A 20,583-nucleotide genomic window follows, 5' to 3' on the forward strand; every position below is an offset into this window, starting at 1 on the left:
ATTGCAAATAATATTGGATATGGCAAATTTACAATGGATGCTAGGGCTGTACTAGATAGTAAATGCAGAGAAAGTCTAGACCATGTGCAACAATTGCAGACATACAAACAGCCATTAGATCTTTCCATAGCATAGTGGCAGGAGGAGTATTGTTGTATTTATGATTAGAACAGGCACTTCATGGTAGGAGAGGAACGACTACAATTTCAATTACATTTCAGTCATCTACATAAGGGCCTTGCCAGATCTAGGATACGATCACAGGTACCTTAAAGTTAATAAATAGAACTGAATGTATTTTGATGTGTAGATCAATCGGTCATCATATTTCAATGCCTTGGTGGTTCCCAGCCATTCACTACCACCTGTCAATTTGTTTCTTTGCTATATTCTCTGGAAAAGTTCAGTTTGAAAACTTTCCACATCGTCCAAGCAGTTGAAGGGAGAAGAGTCATCATCAAATATCGTGCTTCAAAGCTTCAAAATGATTCTTCCCCAACCATTTCAGTTAATGATTATGCAGCATCAACCTCGAAGTCTATGATTCTCATACAGTTTCAAACTCCTTTTGGTTCCTTCAGGCAGTGCTCCTTTTTTGTCTCATATGGTTATCAAAGATGTCTTTAGGCATATTCTTCAGTTGTAAAGGTTTGTCAAATAAAAATGTGACATGTACATTGATGTGAAGCTTGTTTTGCTCCCTTGTTTCTATAAAAGAGAATTCAGGATCATTTGCATGGGTTTTGAAATTTTGATCTGAGTGGGTAGACATAATCGGTGTTTAGCTTTGAGTCTTAGAGAATAGTTGCAAAAATTAGTGTACCTATGTAATAGCTTCAGTCATTTTGAATAGAAATGGACATACTACAAAATTGTCTCCAAATTGTACTCACATTTCTCATATGAATCAAAATATCAAGCATATCTTGATTTGTCATTCCAATTTATTTGTAACTGTTTAACGTGTTCATGGGTTTCTTTTAATGAAATAATTAAATTTTGCTAACAAATTATTGTGGTTTTGTGAGAGCAATTAGGATCGGTAAGTAGAATTTTGTCGTTAAAATTGCTGACACATTTATGTAATGCATAAATGAAAAGGGTCAAATGATTTGAGTTTATGCTATTATGTGGATATGTTTCTAATTTGCGTATGGACTCCATTTCCCAAGGATTCAGGCACCAATCATGTTTAAAAGTTAATTTCATGTTCAAAAACATTCAAAATCAAAATACCTTTTAATTTCCTATTTGTAGGAGTAGGTTTACCTTAAAATTTGTTCCCAATTGCTGAGTGAATTGAAAATACCAAGAATATAGCCAGATTCAAGGTTTGATAGACTTTCCTTGGTATATTTCATTGGGAAATTTCTACTATAAATTGCAATGTCTGTGCATATTTTGAAATAAGTCTTTAGGCATTGTAAAAGGAGACCCACCTTGGTTTTGCAGAGCCAAAAGCGCAGAGGACTTCAACAAATAGCTGAATCTTGTTTGTTGGTCACTGACCTTAGAACCTATAGATTGAAAGATTGGTTAATTCATAGGTGTTCTAGGACAATCAGTTGAAATAACCAACAGGTTGAAGAGTTTCTAAACTATGCTCATGACACATTTTAAATACATTTTCCAGTGTAGATATACAAAAGCTTGTTTTCAACCTAAATACAAACCAGGATTGTAAATATAAAATTAAATTAAACAAAAAAACAAAAACTAGTGATGACTTCCATAAAAGGATGCCAAAAGGGAACTCCATCTACTTGGACTTACAAGACACTTTGTAAGAATTATCCTTCAAAGAGTTGCTTTCTTAACATTGAATTAGAAGAGTTCAAAATGCTTTTGCTACCATCTTTTAGAACATCCAAATTATGAAAGCACTTATCTATAAAAGCTAAGGAGAAGTGAGGGGTTGTATGACCTTATCGAGGACAAATATGGCTACTTTTGCTACTGCCTCTTGTGGGAAATACCAGTAACCTGATTGCCCTAGGACTTTAGATTATGTGATCAAATTAGAGTTTAATGTGTTGTTATCAATTCATCTAGAAACATTACGGATGAACATGGAATTTACACACGAACAACACAACACATGAGACATGGAGTTTAACCTAGGAAACCCTTTCAAGGGAAAAAACAACAAAAGAGAGCCAACAATTGTATTCATCTGTAAACACATAATCCAAATACAATACAGTCATCCCCTTATGTTGCCTTCCTCAATCTACATACAACTAGCATATAGCCTCTATGCTTTTGCACTTCACAAATCACTTTCTCATCAATCAAGCATCAACCTATCCTTCCATGTTGCAGATTAGATGTATATCATCTTGGTTCCCAAAATCCCAACAAACTCCACATTCTAATTATGCCATATTTGCCACATGTCACTCCCACAAGGAATCTCCAAAGAAACAAAACATTCATCATTCTGGATACTCCCACAAATGATCCAAGTCATCAATTGATGACCAAATACCCAATATATAGAAGAATAGTAATTGTCTTTTGCAATACTGCCAAGACCATTCCCATAGCTTACACTAGCAAAGACAACAGTCTCATGAATTGCACTTATCCAAAGCATCTTCCAAAATATTCACCTGTCCTCTACTATTGATGCATGCACACCAAAAATGACACACATACACCAACTATGTTGCACATACTCCAACAATGTACTTTATAACAAATGTAGTAACCATAACACAACCAAACCTCAAGCAATTGCTAACATCGCTTCAGTAAGGTATAAGACACCTCCAAACCAAACCACAATGTCTAACTCCTACAGCAATTTACCACAAAAGCAAATAACACTTTTCTGTTGTCTGCAATAATCCTCTGCATAATAGGAACACTTTGCAAGGGAATAGCACACCAAATACCCAAAATTATCCCACTTGCTAATTAAACTGAGAAAAAACTAGGCACAAGAAAGGGATAAACTTATTGCACCCTAATCAGATAAACAAACTTTGTTCTTCTGATACAATCATGAAAACAAAATCTGAAAGACAAACAAATAGTACTACTAGCTTTCTTATCTAGTTTAACCTAGTCCTCATCTAACATAACAAAAGATTTTGTTGGCAAAAATATCAGTCTGCTGATCTCTCTCCACCAAGAGATCTTCAACTTCCACAATTCTAAATTCTAACAAGTGGATCTTTTAATATCAGATCTCAATGTGCGAGACATGAATCCAATGACATGAAGTTTGAACTCTCACATAATCACCAAAAGATCGTAGTACAACAAAAAACACACAATGACTAGAAAAGGTGTCCTCTTTCCATCTAACAAACCCTCAACATCTACCACAATCCCTCAAACATTTGGTTCTAACACTAAAAGACATACAACTCTGATGCCAAATATGGGAAATATCAGTAACACAATTGCCCTATAACTCTAGATTATGTCATCAAATTACAGTTTTATGCATTGTTGTCAATTCATCTAGCAAATCATTATGAAAGAACATTAAATTCAAACACAATCCACGAAGCACATAAGACACAAGATTTAACTTGGGAAACCCTTTTGAGAAAAAACCCAACAACAAAAGAGAGACAAATATTGTATTAATCTGTAAACACATAATCCAAATACAGTATAGTCATCTCCTTATGTTGCCTTCCTCAATCTGCAAACATCCAGTGTACAGCCTCTGTGCATATCCACTTCACAAATCACTTTATCATCAATCAAGCATCACTCAAGCATCAACCTATTCCTTCCCTATCACAAACTAGATTTAGACAGAATCGTTTCCAGGAATCACAAGTGACTCCACATTCTAACTGCATGTGGAATGTCAACTGTCATGAACTGGGACCTTACAGTCACACTATAGCTACCACATGTCACTCCCACAAGGAATCTCTGAATGAACAAAATAATAATTACTTTGGATATTCTCGCAATTGTTCGGAGTCATGAATTGTTTCCAAGCATCCACGGTATAGAAGAATAGTGCAATGTACCTTCTGCAGTACTGCCAAGACCATTCTCATGGCTTGTGGTAGCAAAGACAACACTCTCATGAGCTATGGTATTTCAAAGCACCTTTCAAAATATCTACCTATCCTTTGTTGTCACCACATGCACTCTAGCAATGTTGCATGTAATTCAGCAATGTACTCAGTACAAGATGCGGTAAACATAACACAGCCAAACCTCATGTTATTGCTATCATGGCTTCAATAAGGTATGAGATACCTCCATACCAAACCACCAAGTCTAACTCCCAACGAATTTTACCCCACAGGGAAATAATACCATTCTATTGCCTGTGATCAAACCTCTGCATAACAGGAACTCTCTGCAGGCAAATAGCAGATCAAAGTCCCAACACCTCTCAAGGAGTAATTTAGCATTTCCTTACCATTTTAAAAACCTATTGAGAAATGTATTTAACTATGCAGAAGTTGGAGAGATGTACAATTGAAATGTACAATTGAGAAAGTAAAACATAGAAAATTTGTAACCAAATGTAAACCCTAGTCTAAATTTACATTTTATAGCAGAGGTTCAAACTCTTGATTGTTGCGTATTAAAAAGGAAAAATGCATTTTTCACTCTCAATTTATTTCTTCCATCTTGTAATTTGCATATGTTTTATTGTATTGTTGAACTTCGTAGTCCTGAGTGCCTTCCATGATGTATATTATATTTGCTATAGCTTGCAGGAAGGACGATGTCACAGCTGGAGTTCAAAACTTATGTTTTGTATACAATGATTTGAATGCCTGTCATTTATCGCTCTGTAGGGTTGTGAAAATAAGAACTTCTGTGCTTTAAATTGATTTTTATTTCTAATATTATCAATTCCTGCTGTAGGAAAAAGGGAACGAGCATATTAAGATGGGAAGAAGCATCATGCTGATGCAATTGATTGCTACTCCAAGGCAATCAACCAGAAGATATCAGACTACATTGAGTATAGAATTGTTTTGGCAAACAGGGTCCATGCCAATCTTTTTGGAAACTACAGGCATGCATTTGGTGGATGCTGAAGACACAATGAAGATTAATCCAAAAAATATTAAGGTTGCCAGGAATGATAGGTGCTTATATGTTTATGAATTTAGTTAGATCCTATGAGTTCAATTTATTCATGTTTTAAGCAAAGAAAGATACTAATGTTAGACAGATGGTTTAGGATTCAGATGTAAGGGACATAATTTTTATTTTTTTTTCTTTCTTCTTATTCAATTATTTTAGGCACATTATTTTGGTTTTTTCATTTCTTCTTTTCATTTAAATATTTGGAGAGAATTAATTTTTACTCGGAATTTATTTGTCTATTCACCTTAAGCTATAGATTTTGAATAATTTCAAATTTTCCTTTACAATTATTGTTGCACAATGCAAAAAATTGTTCTAATGTGCTGATCTATGATTGTTATATTGACATCATAGACCCTTTATCTGTTTACTTATGTAACTGTTTAACTAGGCCTATTATTGAGGGGCAAAAGCTGCTCTTGCTTTAGAATTATTCACAGAAGCAGGGAGGTTTTGCATAACTGGCCTTGAACATTTTCAGTCTAATGATGAACTCAAAAAAGTTAAGATGAGCAAGTTAATGTTAAGGAGGAGGAAATTGATGAGCAAGTTAATGTGAAGGAGGCAGAAATTGACAATCTTAAGCTTCAAGCATCATAAGCATTATCTACTGCATAGGTTGGTAAAGTACAGATTGAAAAGATGCTAGAATTTATCTTTAATTCAATTGGTGTAAAGTTATATTCACTGGGATCTTACGGGATATCCTTTCTGGAATTTCACAGGCTCTTGTTTTTGCATTAGACAGTGTAGGTTTGCAGCTGAGAGAGGCCATGTATATGGAGCTTATTGGAGTAACGAAGCCTAGGTTGGATGAAACTGGCCAGTTCTCTTCCTTTATGGAGAGGTTATGTCTAGTGACTTTATTGATGTCTTCTGTGAGATTGACATGTTCACATTACATCTTGATATGATATCCTTGCAAATCATTTTTCTCTGCCTGCAAATTTACTTTGTGCTATTCATGTTGCCCACAAACATGTGAATAATTACAAGTTGCCTTGTCCTTAGCTTACTGTTTTGGAAAAGATGCACCTCAGCTGCCATGGTATGAACCCATGCATACAGTCATGTAGCAATAGAACTCTACCATCAGGTACATTTTTACAAATGAATCCAATCTTTTTATTTCTAAGTTTGGAGGGAAAATTAAAGATAAATGTATAGGCTCCAAGAGAAGAAATTGTAGCAAAAGTGAAACACTTTCATGATTTTTATGTTTAGACTAAATGGAAACAAACTAATGTATAACTAAGATTGATTCAAGGGTGCCCTCAATGTTTCCTCTCATGGTTTAGGTCATATTCAGATTAAACTTGTAATCTGATCGGTAGCCACCTTCAATAGAAAATGAAATAATAATAATCTTTATGGCTATGTTTGTATGTTATCTTTAGTGCTTGTTAATTTCCTCTTTCATTAAAGATTATTACTATCTCCTAAGTTGCATTAATGGATTCACTTGATAATGTCAATTAGACATCAGTCAAATGTGAGGAGGACCTTACCCAATAAAAAAGTTCTTGAGTACTTTTTGAAGGATACTGCTGATATCATAGCCAACGATTTTGAGGAAGAAACAGACGATGGAAACATAGATGATCATGTTGATAGTATGTAAAGTATGATATATCGAGTTAACACCCATGTTGCAGAGCTATATATATATATATATCAAAAGAGAGGAAAAAAGAGAGAAAGTTCTTATATATAAGTGCACGCTTGTATACAAATCATAGCATTGGCAAGTTTGATTTGTTAATGATTAATAAATATGGGCATTGTGATTTATTCTTACCAATATGCTTTCTAAAATCAAGATTATAATGAAGTTCTGTATGCTGTCATAATCCTATTTTTAGCTTTAGACTAATTATGTAGATCTTCCAACATGAATAGCTCAAAAGAGCATTTGCCAAGACAGGGTAGATTATTCTGCTTGGATTTCCTAGCTAAGATCAGCTTGTTGGAACCTCAAAATTTTGGCATTGCTTGTTAGAATATGGTATCTTTCTGTATTCTTGATTAATAAGATCAATTGGCCTTGTTGTCCAAAATACACAATTTTGTATGTTTAAAACTTTAAAACTAAATTATTAGCAGTCATTGATGCCTTGAAGAAGAAATTGTTTTGAGGATTAGGTAGCACAAAAACAAAGAAATAGGTATTAATATGATTTCTCTTTTTTTCTAAAAGTTTAAAAAATGATGGACATAGTAAGGGATTGATAGAGCAGTGCATGTGTGAAGATATTTTTAATTAAGAAAAAGGGTTAAAAATATAAAATAATGCTACAATTGTAAATATGGCCCCAGAACAAAATATGAAAAGCTATTACAATATCATGAACAAAGACTCCAAGTTATTTATCATTATGAAATTTCAATGTAGTCAGGTTGGATTCTTCCACCTCCATTTCCTGCAATCTGGAATATCAGTATGTATTAATTTGTATGACATTTGATTCTGACTCAGCAACAGAAAATTCCTTACTTCCCTCTTAATGGTTAGAAACTTTGTAAGCAGGAGAACCATTCTGCGCGGTGGAGGATAGTCAGCCCATCCAACCTAAAAAATTGAATCATCCTTGGGTTCTGTAGACCAATTCTTCAAACAGGATGAGTAATAATTCCCCAGTACACCAACCAGCTGAATCACAAGCCTGAGATGCCCAAATGCTCCATTTTAGTGGCTGAACATGTCGTAAATTCTGCATTGCTCTCAGCTATCCGATCCCTGACACCAATGTGTCTTCTTACATGTCTTCTCGATGTTAGACTTTTATCTTTACCTCTTCCTCCAACATCATATTAATCCTGAATTTAAGAGCCTTTACCTCTAACATAACTTCTTTCAGTGGTTCCATATCAATTCCAAACACAAACCTTTTTAAATCTGCAATGGAATTGAAATCTTTACCTAAGGTAATATATGAATTTTATATCAAAGGTAGCTGACCGTTGCATCTTGCCACAGAACCCTACTTTTTGTTTTATTTTCCAGATAACCCATAGCATTCCAAATGAAAACAGTAACCAAAACTGCATTCTTAAATTTGAGATTATAACTTCAGAGAGTCTAACCAAATATCCAGCCAGTAAATGTCTCTATCAATAATTCTTATCTAACCTTAGAGCATGTTTCTCCAAACTAAACTAGTATAGAAAATCTCACAGAACATATGCTTTATGGTTTTAGGTGCATGACAAGCTTCACAACAAATCCTGATTTGGTTAAAAACTTAAAACAGTGTGAACACGTATCTTGTTCCAAATAAAGAACTATTAGATATACAATCTCTTTAGGTTTTGAAACATGGGAGCAAGAAAGATAAAAAAAATCAAAGCTATCGGACCATATTGACTTTGAGTCATCATCATTCCTAAACTGGAAGGAGTTGAACTTATGAAAAAACAGGAGCTTCCATCTAAAGCCTCTTTGTCCTTGTCCGTGCTCTCCAAACTCACACAAAACCTCACATATCACCCTAACCAGTATGATGATGTCTCAACCAGCCAAAAAACACCACCCTAAAGGAAGGTTGTATCATCCCCACAAAGCCAACCCTTAATCAGGCTCTAATTTAAGATCTACAGTTTCTAATGAGAAAATTTTGATCAGAAAAAACACTTCCTTCAGTCTATTGACCACAATGCTCACAGACAATTAACTTGTCAATATTTTCCTACCAAAAAAGAATATGTTACTAACTAAGGATGGGAAACTCATCCCAGGCGAAAATTTCTGTACTTAATATGGAGAACAGGCTATGTCTGCCCAAGGAGAGGCCTTGATATGCCAACTCATTGGAATTTTTCTTGGACCTGAAACAAAGGTTATGGGTATGAGATAATTGGAAACGTGCTAGTTCTATTGACATCCTCATGATGCGGAAAGGGTATTTAATAGCAATCTTCTCCTCAAAACAAGAGAAAGATAAGGCCCCCCAAGATGAGCGACTGTTCATGAAGAAAGCAGGTGATTTATGAAACTGTGTTTCCTGCATTTCAACCCAGCACAAGGTCTTCCATGTACACTTCCAGTTTGGTTAAGATTTCTACTTCTCCCAAGTGATTACTGGCAAGAGTTTTCTCCCAAGAAAGTAGACAATGGTATTGCATAATACATCACACCATCTGATTTTACAAAGCCAACACCAGAATATGTGTCAACATTTACTTGGAGAAGCAAATTACTAGACTAAATAATTTCACTTATAAATCTTGCAATATTTTTATTTTATAAAGTTTATATACAATTGAAACAATTTCTATTGCAGTGCTTCCCAGGGACCCATGTATCCTATTTTTCTGAAAAACTATACATTTACTTGGAGAAGCAAATTACTAGACTAAATAGTTTCGCTTATAAATCTTGCAATATTTTTAATTTTAATTTTATGAAGTTTATATGCAATTGAAAAAAATTCTATTGCGGTGCTTCCCAAGAACCCATGTATCCTATTTTTCTGACAATCTATGTGTCCACATCTGCCAGACGTCTCCCATCTCCAAATACTATCTTAATAACTTTTGTGCATGCATAAAACCCTATTAAAAAGTCGTACATGTATTAACAAAACCCCAAATTGTTATTTTCTTCTCACAACCTCAAAATACCTTGAATCGAACCAGTTTCTTATTTCTAGTAACACAGTTCAGAATTATAAATAACACATCATTTGTCTATTTCACAACAAAATCAATACACCATTGCTAAGAAACCTAAAAGCATGCAAATTACCAAAAAAGAAAAAAAGAAATTTACCTTTTGCAATAAAAGCGACTCATTTGGACATGTAGGAAACACCATGAGCCCAATACCTACCATTGATAATCCATAGCAACCCAATGCTACAATAAAATATATTGGCAACTGGAAAAAGAGAATAAAAAAACCCAATTCATGTAGTTAGAAATAATGCAAGTCAACATAAGTCTCCTAAAGTCAATATTATAGCAATCGTAGTTAATATGCAAAAGAGATAAATAAGAAGAGCTTACCAATAGAGCATTTTCTTGTGCAATAATAGATGAGCGCAGCAAAGCAATCCAAACAGATAGAAGAGCTACTAGAATTCCAATGATTTTGAGAATATGCCTCATTTCTATGTACTTTAATTAAATATTGGGATTTCAATTTTGTTTCACCTCAAATATCTCGATATCTTTTTACATTGAAAGTGAAAAAACCAATAGAGCTCAAAAGATGGTTCAACCTCTGATCCACACCCTACTACAACTGAAGGCAATTTGGTGTTCTGTCCCCTTAAAGTCTATTTGTATGTCAAAATTTAAAACTAATACTGGCAACTTAGGGGGTGCAAGGGATGTGCCAATAGAAAATTCAAGGGAATGTCATCATCGTCTTCTCCCTACACCCAACAATTGTAATCTTCACCCTTAATTTCTTCAAGATTTTCCACAAGCCAAAGTATTTTGTTACACCTGAAAAATAAGCACATGCAAGTACAACATAATTAGAACCCTATAAATATAGAAACTAAAAAATATCATTCAATGTAATGAAATACATAAAATACCAGGGCATGTCAACATATACAAATATTAATCACCCAAAAAAATTAAAACCACAAAATTGAGTTGTAAATGTATCAAGCATGAGACTCGAAAAAATCTAGAATAAAGTAATTAAGTTCTAGATTAATATTCTATCCAACCTACATAACAAGATCTATTGAAAAAAGTGAATTAAGCCTTGCGGTCCCATGGAGAAACAATTTTATGTGCAAGTCCAATCACTGGATTGTATTTTACATACAGAATAAACAAATTAACTTATCTGAAGTTGCTACAAAGTTACAAACTCTTGGTACCCCACTGCTAGCTAGGGCTGAGATTACTCTTCCTAAGCAATCACTACTCCACAATTTATTTTTTCTATATTTTATTATTTACAGTTTTGAATGCAAAAGGTTGCATATATTTGTATTTAAGATATATATATATACTAGTAATATATTATTTGACTCCTTTCCACAAAGTAATCAGATCAAATTATTAGGTCATACCAAAACCTTTTTATGTGAACAAGTTATTTCTGCAGAGTAAGGAGAATGCACTGACTAGTGAGGAGCAACTATAGGCCCTTTTAGGGCTTTATAAATAAAAATCGCAGCATTAATAATAAACCTAGGGCACAAAACGAGGACCAACCTGGGCAGAAAAGAAATCAGGGCCGTCTTAAATAAATTGAGGGCCAGCCTAAGGATAAAGCCACGAATTTATTAAATAGGTAATAATTTTAATTAGGCCTACCTACTGGAAGGGTGAACCCCTCCAATCAAAGAGATATAGCCCCAGCTGTGAAAGGTATATAAAGGGGAATTGGCTGAGAGGAGGAGGGCAGACGATTATATCAGTCTGTCTTGAACACAAAAATAAAGATCGAATCATCTGACTTGAAATTGGATAATACATGAAACACTTAGCAGTTCGATTGAGCATTACAGTTTTTGTTGTGAGTCTCGTATGCATAATATAGTCAATTTTGTATCGATATACATAAATCTCTACATGCTAATAGTTACAATGCACTGCTATTATGATTATATATTATATCTGATTAATGATTTTCCTGCAGTTTACTGATTATATGTTAAATGTCTGTATGATACTGATCCTTCATATTGCAAGAGAGGTACGGTGATGGGGCACTCTCCTATGTATGCCACCTCAAGGTGGGGACCAGATAGTCCCATGAGGCCAAGGGGCTACAGAGGGTACTGTCTTTGGGCTTAGGAGAGATGGGCTTCTGGGGCACCCTGTTGTAACGTCATCCCCCTATCATGGTGAATCAACGCAAGAAGTCCAATCATAAGGAGAGGGAAATGGTTGGCAAGATAAGGGGAATGGAAAGTAGACACCTCACTGGGTACACCACCTCATATGGATGGCATGGGCTACATGAGGCCAAAAGGGATGGTATATACGCTCTTGGGCCTAGGGTAGAGGATCCAAGACACCCCATCAAAATCACTTTCTCCCATGCTCTCCTATGGTTGAGCCTTCCAAATATATTTAAATGCTTTAAAATTGAATTGATAATTCTGCCATGAATTTACTGATGCCTAATTATGATAATCTGCTTATGAAATTATTGCTGTAAATCGTTTCTAATCTGTTTGCAGGGTTTCAATAAGTTGAAAAGTGTTTTCTAACCCTGCTTGTTGTTATAGAAATTGAGAATTAGGGCAAATTTATGGCATTCCCAACTAGGGGACATTACAAATTGTTTTAGAGCATGATCCCACCAACTTGCAGAGCAAATCAATAGATGCATTTGTTGGAGATTGTTAGCATGAGCTTGTATGGTTGTCATTGATGTCAAACCTGATTATCCGGATGGAAATTGGTCCGGATATGCTTTGTCAAACCTTGGTCATCTGGATAGAGTTTGGTCTGGATACTCTTTTGGTGTTGGTTGTGTCATCCTATATTCAGGGTGGTTCAGAATGCTTTTGGTGCCCTCCGGATATGTTGTTAATTGCATTGCAGTTTAGTGGATCAAGTTCTTTTGGTCCGCATATGTATTGGAAGATGTGTTGAGATGATTATTTGGGTCTCACTTTGGTTTGTGGAGATCTGCATGGAGTATTTTGCATTGGAAGTGGTTATTTGGCCGACTAGTTGATTAAATCTACATGTTATGCTTTGTAATGTCTTTTGGGATACATGTTAACATGTGTGCTTTGTTGGATCTTTCATGGGATGATGTATTTTGGTTCCCTCTTTCTCCTGGAGTGGACCAATCCAAGTATTTTTGGTTTGGGTGGCTTAATTTGTGTAATATTGCCTATTTTGTTTTGGCTGAACCTTGATTAGGGTTTCAATGTTGTATCCCATATATAAGATGTGCAGAAGGATGAAATGAGTATGGATGAGAAGTGAATTGTGTGAGAAGTGCATGCGAATGAATTGCAAGCAAATTTGAGTTTGTGGTGATGTGAAAGTCAAATTGGGAAGAGCTTTGAAGCTGATATATTCTGCCAGACAAAATGTTGTGACAGTGGAGATTATCAAAGATGTTTGCCATGTTATTGGTCACTTAATTATTATTCAAGGACAATTTCATGATCAAGAGAATCCTTCTCATTTTCAGTTCAGCTATTTCATTTGTTGTTGATTGATAGTGAGTCCTTCAGCAGCAGTTTGTATCTTGTCCTAAAGAAGTGTTCTTCAGCTGCACAAGTCCTTTTTGTATCTTGCCTAAGGCAGTGCGCCTTAGTTTTGCAAGTCCTTCAAGTGCTGGTACTCCTTGGCTACAAGCCTAAATTGTTGTTAACATTGTTATTCATATTGTGAGTTATGATTCTCACCATGGTTTTTCCCTATTTGGGCTTTCCACATAAATCTGATTTTCATGTGTTTATGTGTTTTTGTTTGTTGTGCTGATGGTTAAAGTGTTGATATTGAATTAGTTAATTAATAATTGTTTTGAAGTTCTGGACTGATTCACCCCCCCTCTCAGTCCTGCTAGGTGTTCAACAATTGGTATCAAAGCAAGGTTCTGTTGATGTGTTTTTTAGGCACATGCGAACGCAGAATAAAATACCATAAGTATCTTATCCTCTCTTGAACAAAATCTCTCAAATGTTGAAGATTAGCTTAAGGATCACTTGAGAAGACTCCAAAATTCATGAGTGGAGGAATTTCGCTTGGGTTGCTCAACTCATGAAACTGTTGTTGCTCCATCGAGAAATCTTTCTTTTTGATTTTCTGATTTTTTGGATTTTTTATTTTTCACTTTTTTGGGGGGGGGGATTTTCTAAAATAAAGAGAGATCTTGCAAATCTCAAATTTAGCTTGAAAGCTCGACTGGTTCCAGCTGTGCAAACTGCTTCCTTTCTTAGCAAGTCTACCAAAGGGTGACTTATAGCATCAACTGCTTCACTCATGTATCCACAATCATTCCTTCCTTGTGCTTTGATTTAGTTGAGCGTGGAGAATGACTCTCCACTAATCTTCCTTGGATTCACCTATTCAAGAATTTGCATTTGCTGTCTTGCTCTCTTAATTCTGGTGAGTGTGGGAGAAGGATGAAAAAGTCCTTAAAATTACTCCCTCAAACATAAATTAATAGAATCTGGATATGAACCGTTCAGGCGTTCATTGCAATCATGCCCTCCTTCTAGCACCAATTCTGTTGATATGTTTTTTAGGCACATGCGAACACAGAATAAAATACCATAAGTATCTTATCCTCTCTTGAACAAAATCTCTCAAATGCTGAAGATTAGCTTAAGGATCACTTGAGAAGACTCCAAGGTTCATGAATGTAGGGTCACTACAAGTGGATAAGCTCAGTTGGTTGATGTGATTATGCTGGAATCGCAAAGGAACTTACATTTGAATGCCTGAATGCTTGATTCGAAGGAACTTAGATCATTTGATGTTACAATATGGTGATGCTTTTGATCCTAAACTAGTTGGAGTTTTAAAAAAATGGCAAAAGATGAGGGGTTGAGAGAGTCTATTCTAATCCTAAGAATGTAGGAAGATGAGTGAATGACTAGATGGAATCCTACTGAGCGAGGTCTCACCATCAAATTGAACAATTTGACACAAGCTCAGTGCCAATCTTCTAAGGACGTTTCAAGGATGTTTGAATCATTTCAGTTGACCACACAAGGCGCACTTGAAAGCAGCAAGAGGCTAGTGGTATGGATTAGGCGGATTCCACATGAGTACATTCAACAAATTCCTCCACTCAATCTAATTACATGAAAGCAAATTGAGAAGCAACGACCATGAGAGTTGTTGAAGTAACGAATCAAATTCACCATAACTTCAATGAAATCAATTGTTCTCTACAACAAGGTTTGGCAACAATCTTTGCCTTCTCCTAATCTAAATTCTATTCTAATTGCTATTCTAGCTATTCACTATTCTACTCCCTATTAGCCAACTATTAACTATTAACCTTTACAAATGAAGAGTCTGAGCTTTATATAGACAGCTCATTTACAATGAATGGCCAAGATTGAATCTCCATCAATGGCCAAGATTTTACAATGAAACCCTAATTAGGGTTTGTTACAACAAACTCAATTCAGCCAATAAAATGATTACAACACTTTGGCATGATCAATAGATAACAAGGGTAGGTCCTCGGAGTTTGTGCCATCACTAATGAGTCAGGTACGTTGCATCTAGACATGATGTGGAACTTCTTCGATTGGCAAAGATAGTGACTGGGATGATGACTAGGATCCCACCTTTAACTTGCACTTTGTGCTTGATAGATCATCATGAAGGAATATTTCTTGATACTCAACATTATCCAACTTCAGTGATGATGATGATGATCTTCTAACTTTGATTAACTCTTCTGAAACTATCTTCTCGAATGCCTTGATCATGTTTGATGCAGGCCTTGTGATGACTCTCATTGATTCTTCCTTGTTCTTGATATACTTGATGAAGGGTGCACTTGGTTGAATGTAGCTCTTTAACATACAGACTTTGATTCTTGGATTCTCGAAGGGAATTCAAGATTGTAAAATATCCTTCCATCATGTAGGTTATTCTTCTTTGATGCTCTTGTGTTTGCTGATGAAGTTTCATGAAGAGGTTCTCCTTTGTATATTGTTTCGTTTCTTGCAAAACAAACAAGTATCAAATACACTTGATATAAAGGTTTAATAAGAGCATATAAAGAGAATTTGCCCTCATGAAGGAGCACTTTGAAGTTGCTTTTCGCTTGTGGTGAGGAGCTCTTGAAGTGTATTCCATCCTTGATGTTCATTAAGTTTCCCTCGTCTTGCCTTTGAATTTACTTTTCATTCTTGAAATTCACTTTTGCAGCTCAAAACATGAAGTTCACTCCCCTCTATCCATTCATGAAGTTCACTCTTGTAGAAATTCGCTCCAAATCCTCAACTCCTGAAGTTTGCTTGAATGAAATTCGCTTCATCTCTTCAAAACGTGAAGTTTGCTCTAGATCCTTCATAGGAAATTCACTCCATTTTCTCAAATCATGAAATTCGCCCTCAACCTATAACTCATGAAGTGCATTTTGTATAAAGTTTGCTCCTTTTTATTGATTCATGAAGTTCATTTGAATGGAATTTGCTCCAAGATGGCAACTCATGAAGTTGCAAAATCTGCTCCAAAGTGGCAACTCATGAAGTTGTGATTTCACTCCACTCTTGCAACTCATGAAGTTTGCTCTAAAGGTTGAATTAATGAAGTTCGTGTTCTCAAATTTGTTTCATTCATTTATTCCCAACTTTGCTCATGAAAGCTTGAAGATATAATTCGCTCCAAGTTCCTTATTCATGAATTTCGCTCCAAAACCCCATCATGAAGTAGGAATTTCACTCCAAGAAGTGAAATCATGAAGTTCGCTCCAAACTAGAAAGTCATGAAGTTCGCTCCAAAACACAAAGTCATGAAGTTCACTTGGCATCGAATCAATTCAAGGCGATCATCCTTCCTTTCTCATTCAACTTCGCTCATGTAGGCTTGCTTGTGTATGCTCATTGATGAAATTCGCTCCAAGGAGGCAAGTCATGAAGTTCGCTCCAAGAAGGCAAGTCATGAAGTTGTAAATTTCGCTCCAAAACATGAAGTCATGAAGTTCGCTTGCAATTGCTTGAACATGGAGTGAGTGATTCCAAATTTCTTTCATCTCCTTTCTTCAATTTCGCTTGTGAAGCCTTGAAGGTGAAATTCGCTCCAATACCCCAACTCATGAAGTTCGCTTGAGATCATCAACTCATGAAGTTAGAAATTCGCTCCAAAAGGTGAACTCATGAAAGTGTGAATTTTGCTCCACTTGCTCAATTCATGAAGTAGGAATTTCGCTTCAAATGGTGAACTCATGAAGCTTGCTCTTGAGTGTTTGATCATGAAGTAGGCAATTTCCTTCATTCTTCCACTTCCAACATGACGAAGCTCGCTCCAAATCTCCCAAGCATGAAGTCCGCTCCAAAAGTCTCACTCATGAAGTTCACTCCAAGAAGTGAAGTCATGAAGTTCATTTTGTGCAAAGTTCGCTCCAATCCTCTCAAGCATGAAATTCGCTCCAATCCCTAAGTTCATGAAGGTTTGAAGATGAAATTCACTCCTGTGGCTTTGAAGATGAAGTTCACTTCTGAGGTTAAGTTCATGAAGTGGATTTCAAACCAAGACCAAACTCCCCTTTGCTCGTTTTCGTTTATGCTCTCAGCTTCAATACCCTGCAACTTGCTCAACATGAGATCCTAGAGTGAGTCTTCACTCTATGGGAGAAGTGTAAGAAATTCACTACACAAGGAGTGTTCATGAAGTGAAGTTCGCTCATCAAGAGTGGCACTTGAAGTGACCCTTTAATTAACAGACTTTCCTTACTCATGGTTGAACTTTTGATATCTAGACCTTACAAACTTACTTTCTTCACACTCATGCAAGACTATCTACCTAACTCCTTAACCATTCTTGACAACCTACACTCTTCGAATGCAAAGGCTAATAGCAAAAGACCCAACTAACAACTAAGCAAGCAGGAAAAAAGTGGGGGTACCCATTTGCAATGGGGCGATGTGTGAATACCTCACAATAGGTTCCTCTATGGAAAGCTTAACCACTTGAGGTAGATCTAGAAATGGCGCAGGACCTTCATGTTAAAGCTCTGATGTTTGATGGAACAAACTACAATTATTGGAAGGAAAATAATGGAATCTTATTTGGAAGCATTACAAAATGGAATTTGGGAGATTATCTAGACTAGTTATCAACGAACTCCAAATGGAGCATCAACTCCGGACAAGATTAAGGCCCAAGAGACAAATGCGAAGGCTAGAACAATTCTTATCAATTGTCTTAGTGATGAAGTTTTTGGCAATGTCAAAGGAATGAAAGCTAAGGGAATCTAGAACAAGTTGTGTTATGCATATGAAGGTGATTCGTAGACTTAGCAAGCAAGACTTTTTAACCTGAAGCAGAAATTTGAAGGTTTCGGAATGGTTGATGATGAAAGCGTTGAAAACTACATACATAGAGTGAATGATACTGCGGAAGCTATCTGTTGTTGGAGTGCTTAAAGAAAGTGATGTTATCATAAAGATCATGTTTACATTAACAAAACCCTACAAACCGAAGAAGTGTGCAATTGAAAAATGTCATGACTTGAACAACTACATAATTAATCAGCTTATTGGTACATTGTCTACCTATGAGATTGAAGAGATGGAAGATAAAAAGTCCTATCGAAGAGAAGCCACATTCAATGTTTCAAGGGTATCAAGAGATGAATCGAAAACTAGTGAGAACCTAGATGAGATTGAAGCAAACTTTGTAAGAAGACTAAAGCGAGGAATTGGAAATAAAGGTAATTGCCCTTGAAATGTTTTAATTGTGGAAGAATTGGTCATTATGCTTCTGAATGTACATATAAATAACATTACCGAAAGTTTGAGGATGATGAAAAAAAAAGTAGGTATTGAAGAAATGACTTTAAGAGAAGAACGGATGATAGAGATAAAGCGAAAAGGAGTTTATATTCTACGGAGGCACATTAATCTGAAGAAGAAGATGTTGAAGACTCAAATGAAGAATTCTGATTTCTGGCTATAGAAGAGAAGTATCAGGAATGTACCGTGTTAGTGTTTTTTTAGTAGTTGCGGGAGGTATTTCTCAAAAGAATCAATTCATAAGGCTTGTCGGCCTAATTATTATAAACAAAATATTGAATTTTTCACTGTTCCACGGAAACGTGTTTCCCCCTCCCAGGCCCAAGTCCTCCCATCCCCAAAACCCGTCCCTAAAACTTTTTCCCTTTGTCCCTCCGTCCCCGAAGCCCATCCCCCCGTCTCCCCATCCCCAACGACTGTGGAGCACTAGAATTTTTTAGGTCGGCTCAAGAGAAGAGCAACGCCTAGACATGTATATATTGGAAAAAGAGTTTCCTCATTCATTCATTTCATTTTTCATTCAAGACAATTTGATTTTCTGATCTGCAGAAGCATGTTCGCATTCAAGAAGGAGATTCGCATTTAAGAAGGAGATTCGATTATTCTTTGTTACTAAGAATTTCGCACTATCTACAGTGCTCGACTATTTTGTTATATTTTGCCTTTCTAGGCCTGATTCTAGAGTGCTTCTTCTGCACTATCGTATCTGATCTATAAGTGATCAATTTGCTACTGGGTTTTTCCCTTGAGTAGAAGGGTTTTCCCAAGATGAATTGCTATGTCTTTGAATCTGTGTTGTGACTTTCTGCTTATTGTAAATATCTGATTTGAAACTAACATGGTATCAACGCGGGTTTAGGAAAATCTGTTCAGATTTGGCTAAGCAGTGTGTGGAAGACAATTCCTTGTTTAAGGTAGTTTCTCAGAAAAAAAAGATGGCGACCGGTGTCAAGGTAGACGATAGGCTTGATGGAGCTTCAAACTTCAACTCTTGGAAATTTAGGGTAGTCATTGCCTTAGAAGAGAATGATCTTCTAGAATTCATAGAAAATGACATGCCTGAGCCATCAGATGACAGAGAAAATCAAGTGGAAGAAAAATGGCACGAAGGCTAGAAAGATCATGATAGACTCCGTGAAGGATCACCTAGTACCGATCATCTCCAAGATGAAGACAACTAAACAAATGTTTGATGCTCTAAAAGGACTATACGAGATCAACAATACCAACAGAGCCCTTGCTCTGACACAGCAGCTCCATCATGTAAAAATGGCTAAAGGAGATTCAGCCATTTCATTCTTTATGAAGATCTCTGAGTTGAGAGATCAGCTAAGCACTATTGAAGATATAGTTGCAAATAGAGATCTTGTTATGTTGGCTCTAAATGGTCTTCCCCAATCTTGGGAGCCTTTTATTCAGAGCATCAGTGGGAGATCCAAGTTGCCCAAGTTTGATCGTCTTTGAGCTGACTGTATTCAAAAAGAAACTAGATTGGCAGCAAGAGGAAATGGGCGAAACTCCCATAATGAAGAAAATCAAGTTCTTGTTGCACATGCTACTAGAAAAAGAGGCACCTTCAAATGGAATAGAGACAGAAAATCATATTTTGTTCCAGAACCGCAAAAGAAGGATCTCTCTCATATTCAGTGCTACAGGTGTGACAAGTATGGACACTATGCCCGAGATTGCAAATTAAAGCTGAAGCAGCATGTTTCTATTGCAAACATTGATGAAGAGTCACCTCAGAAGGAATCAAGGCATTCAAAAGACAATTCAGAGGGATTTTTATTCATCTCCGGAATTTCAAGTAATGTACCAACTAACAGTAATACTTGGTTGATAGATAGCGGTGCCTCACGTCACATTACAGGCTACAGAGAGCATCTTACAAACTTAGTAGAGAAAGAGTCTAACTTACAAGTGATAATTGGAGATGATGCTAGTTATGCCCTAAAGGGAGCTAGGGCCACTTCTTTCCAGCTAGATTCAGGTATCCCTCTACATTTGAGTGATGTCTTGTTCGTACCAGGGATCAAAAGAAACCTTGTCTCCATTTCAGCCTTGGATGACAAAGGGTACAAGGATG

The 20,583-nt window shown here is 36.1% G+C and overlaps 1 protein-coding gene across 1 annotated transcript in view; it reads right to left on the bottom strand.

Annotated features, from left to right (window-relative positions):
• LOC131060537 (dolichol-phosphate mannose synthase subunit 3) overlaps positions 1-20,583 on the bottom strand; it is a 54,877-nt gene that overhangs the window by 16,288 nt on the left and 18,006 nt on the right. The window contains exons 2-3 of the mRNA XM_057993788.2: positions 10,087-10,530; positions 9,851-9,958 (exon numbers count right to left, since the gene is read on the bottom strand). Of these exons, the coding sequence (XP_057849771.1) occupies positions 9,851-9,958; positions 10,087-10,188 (210 nt within the window). The 5' untranslated portion in view covers positions 10,189-10,530. The remainder of the gene's footprint in view (positions 1-9,850; positions 9,959-10,086; positions 10,531-20,583) is intronic.

The sequence above is a fragment of the Cryptomeria japonica genome, chromosome 2, assembly GCF_030272615.1.
Source record: "Cryptomeria japonica chromosome 2, Sugi_1.0, whole genome shotgun sequence".
Taxonomy (NCBI): domain Eukaryota; kingdom Viridiplantae; phylum Streptophyta; class Pinopsida; order Cupressales; family Cupressaceae; genus Cryptomeria; species Cryptomeria japonica.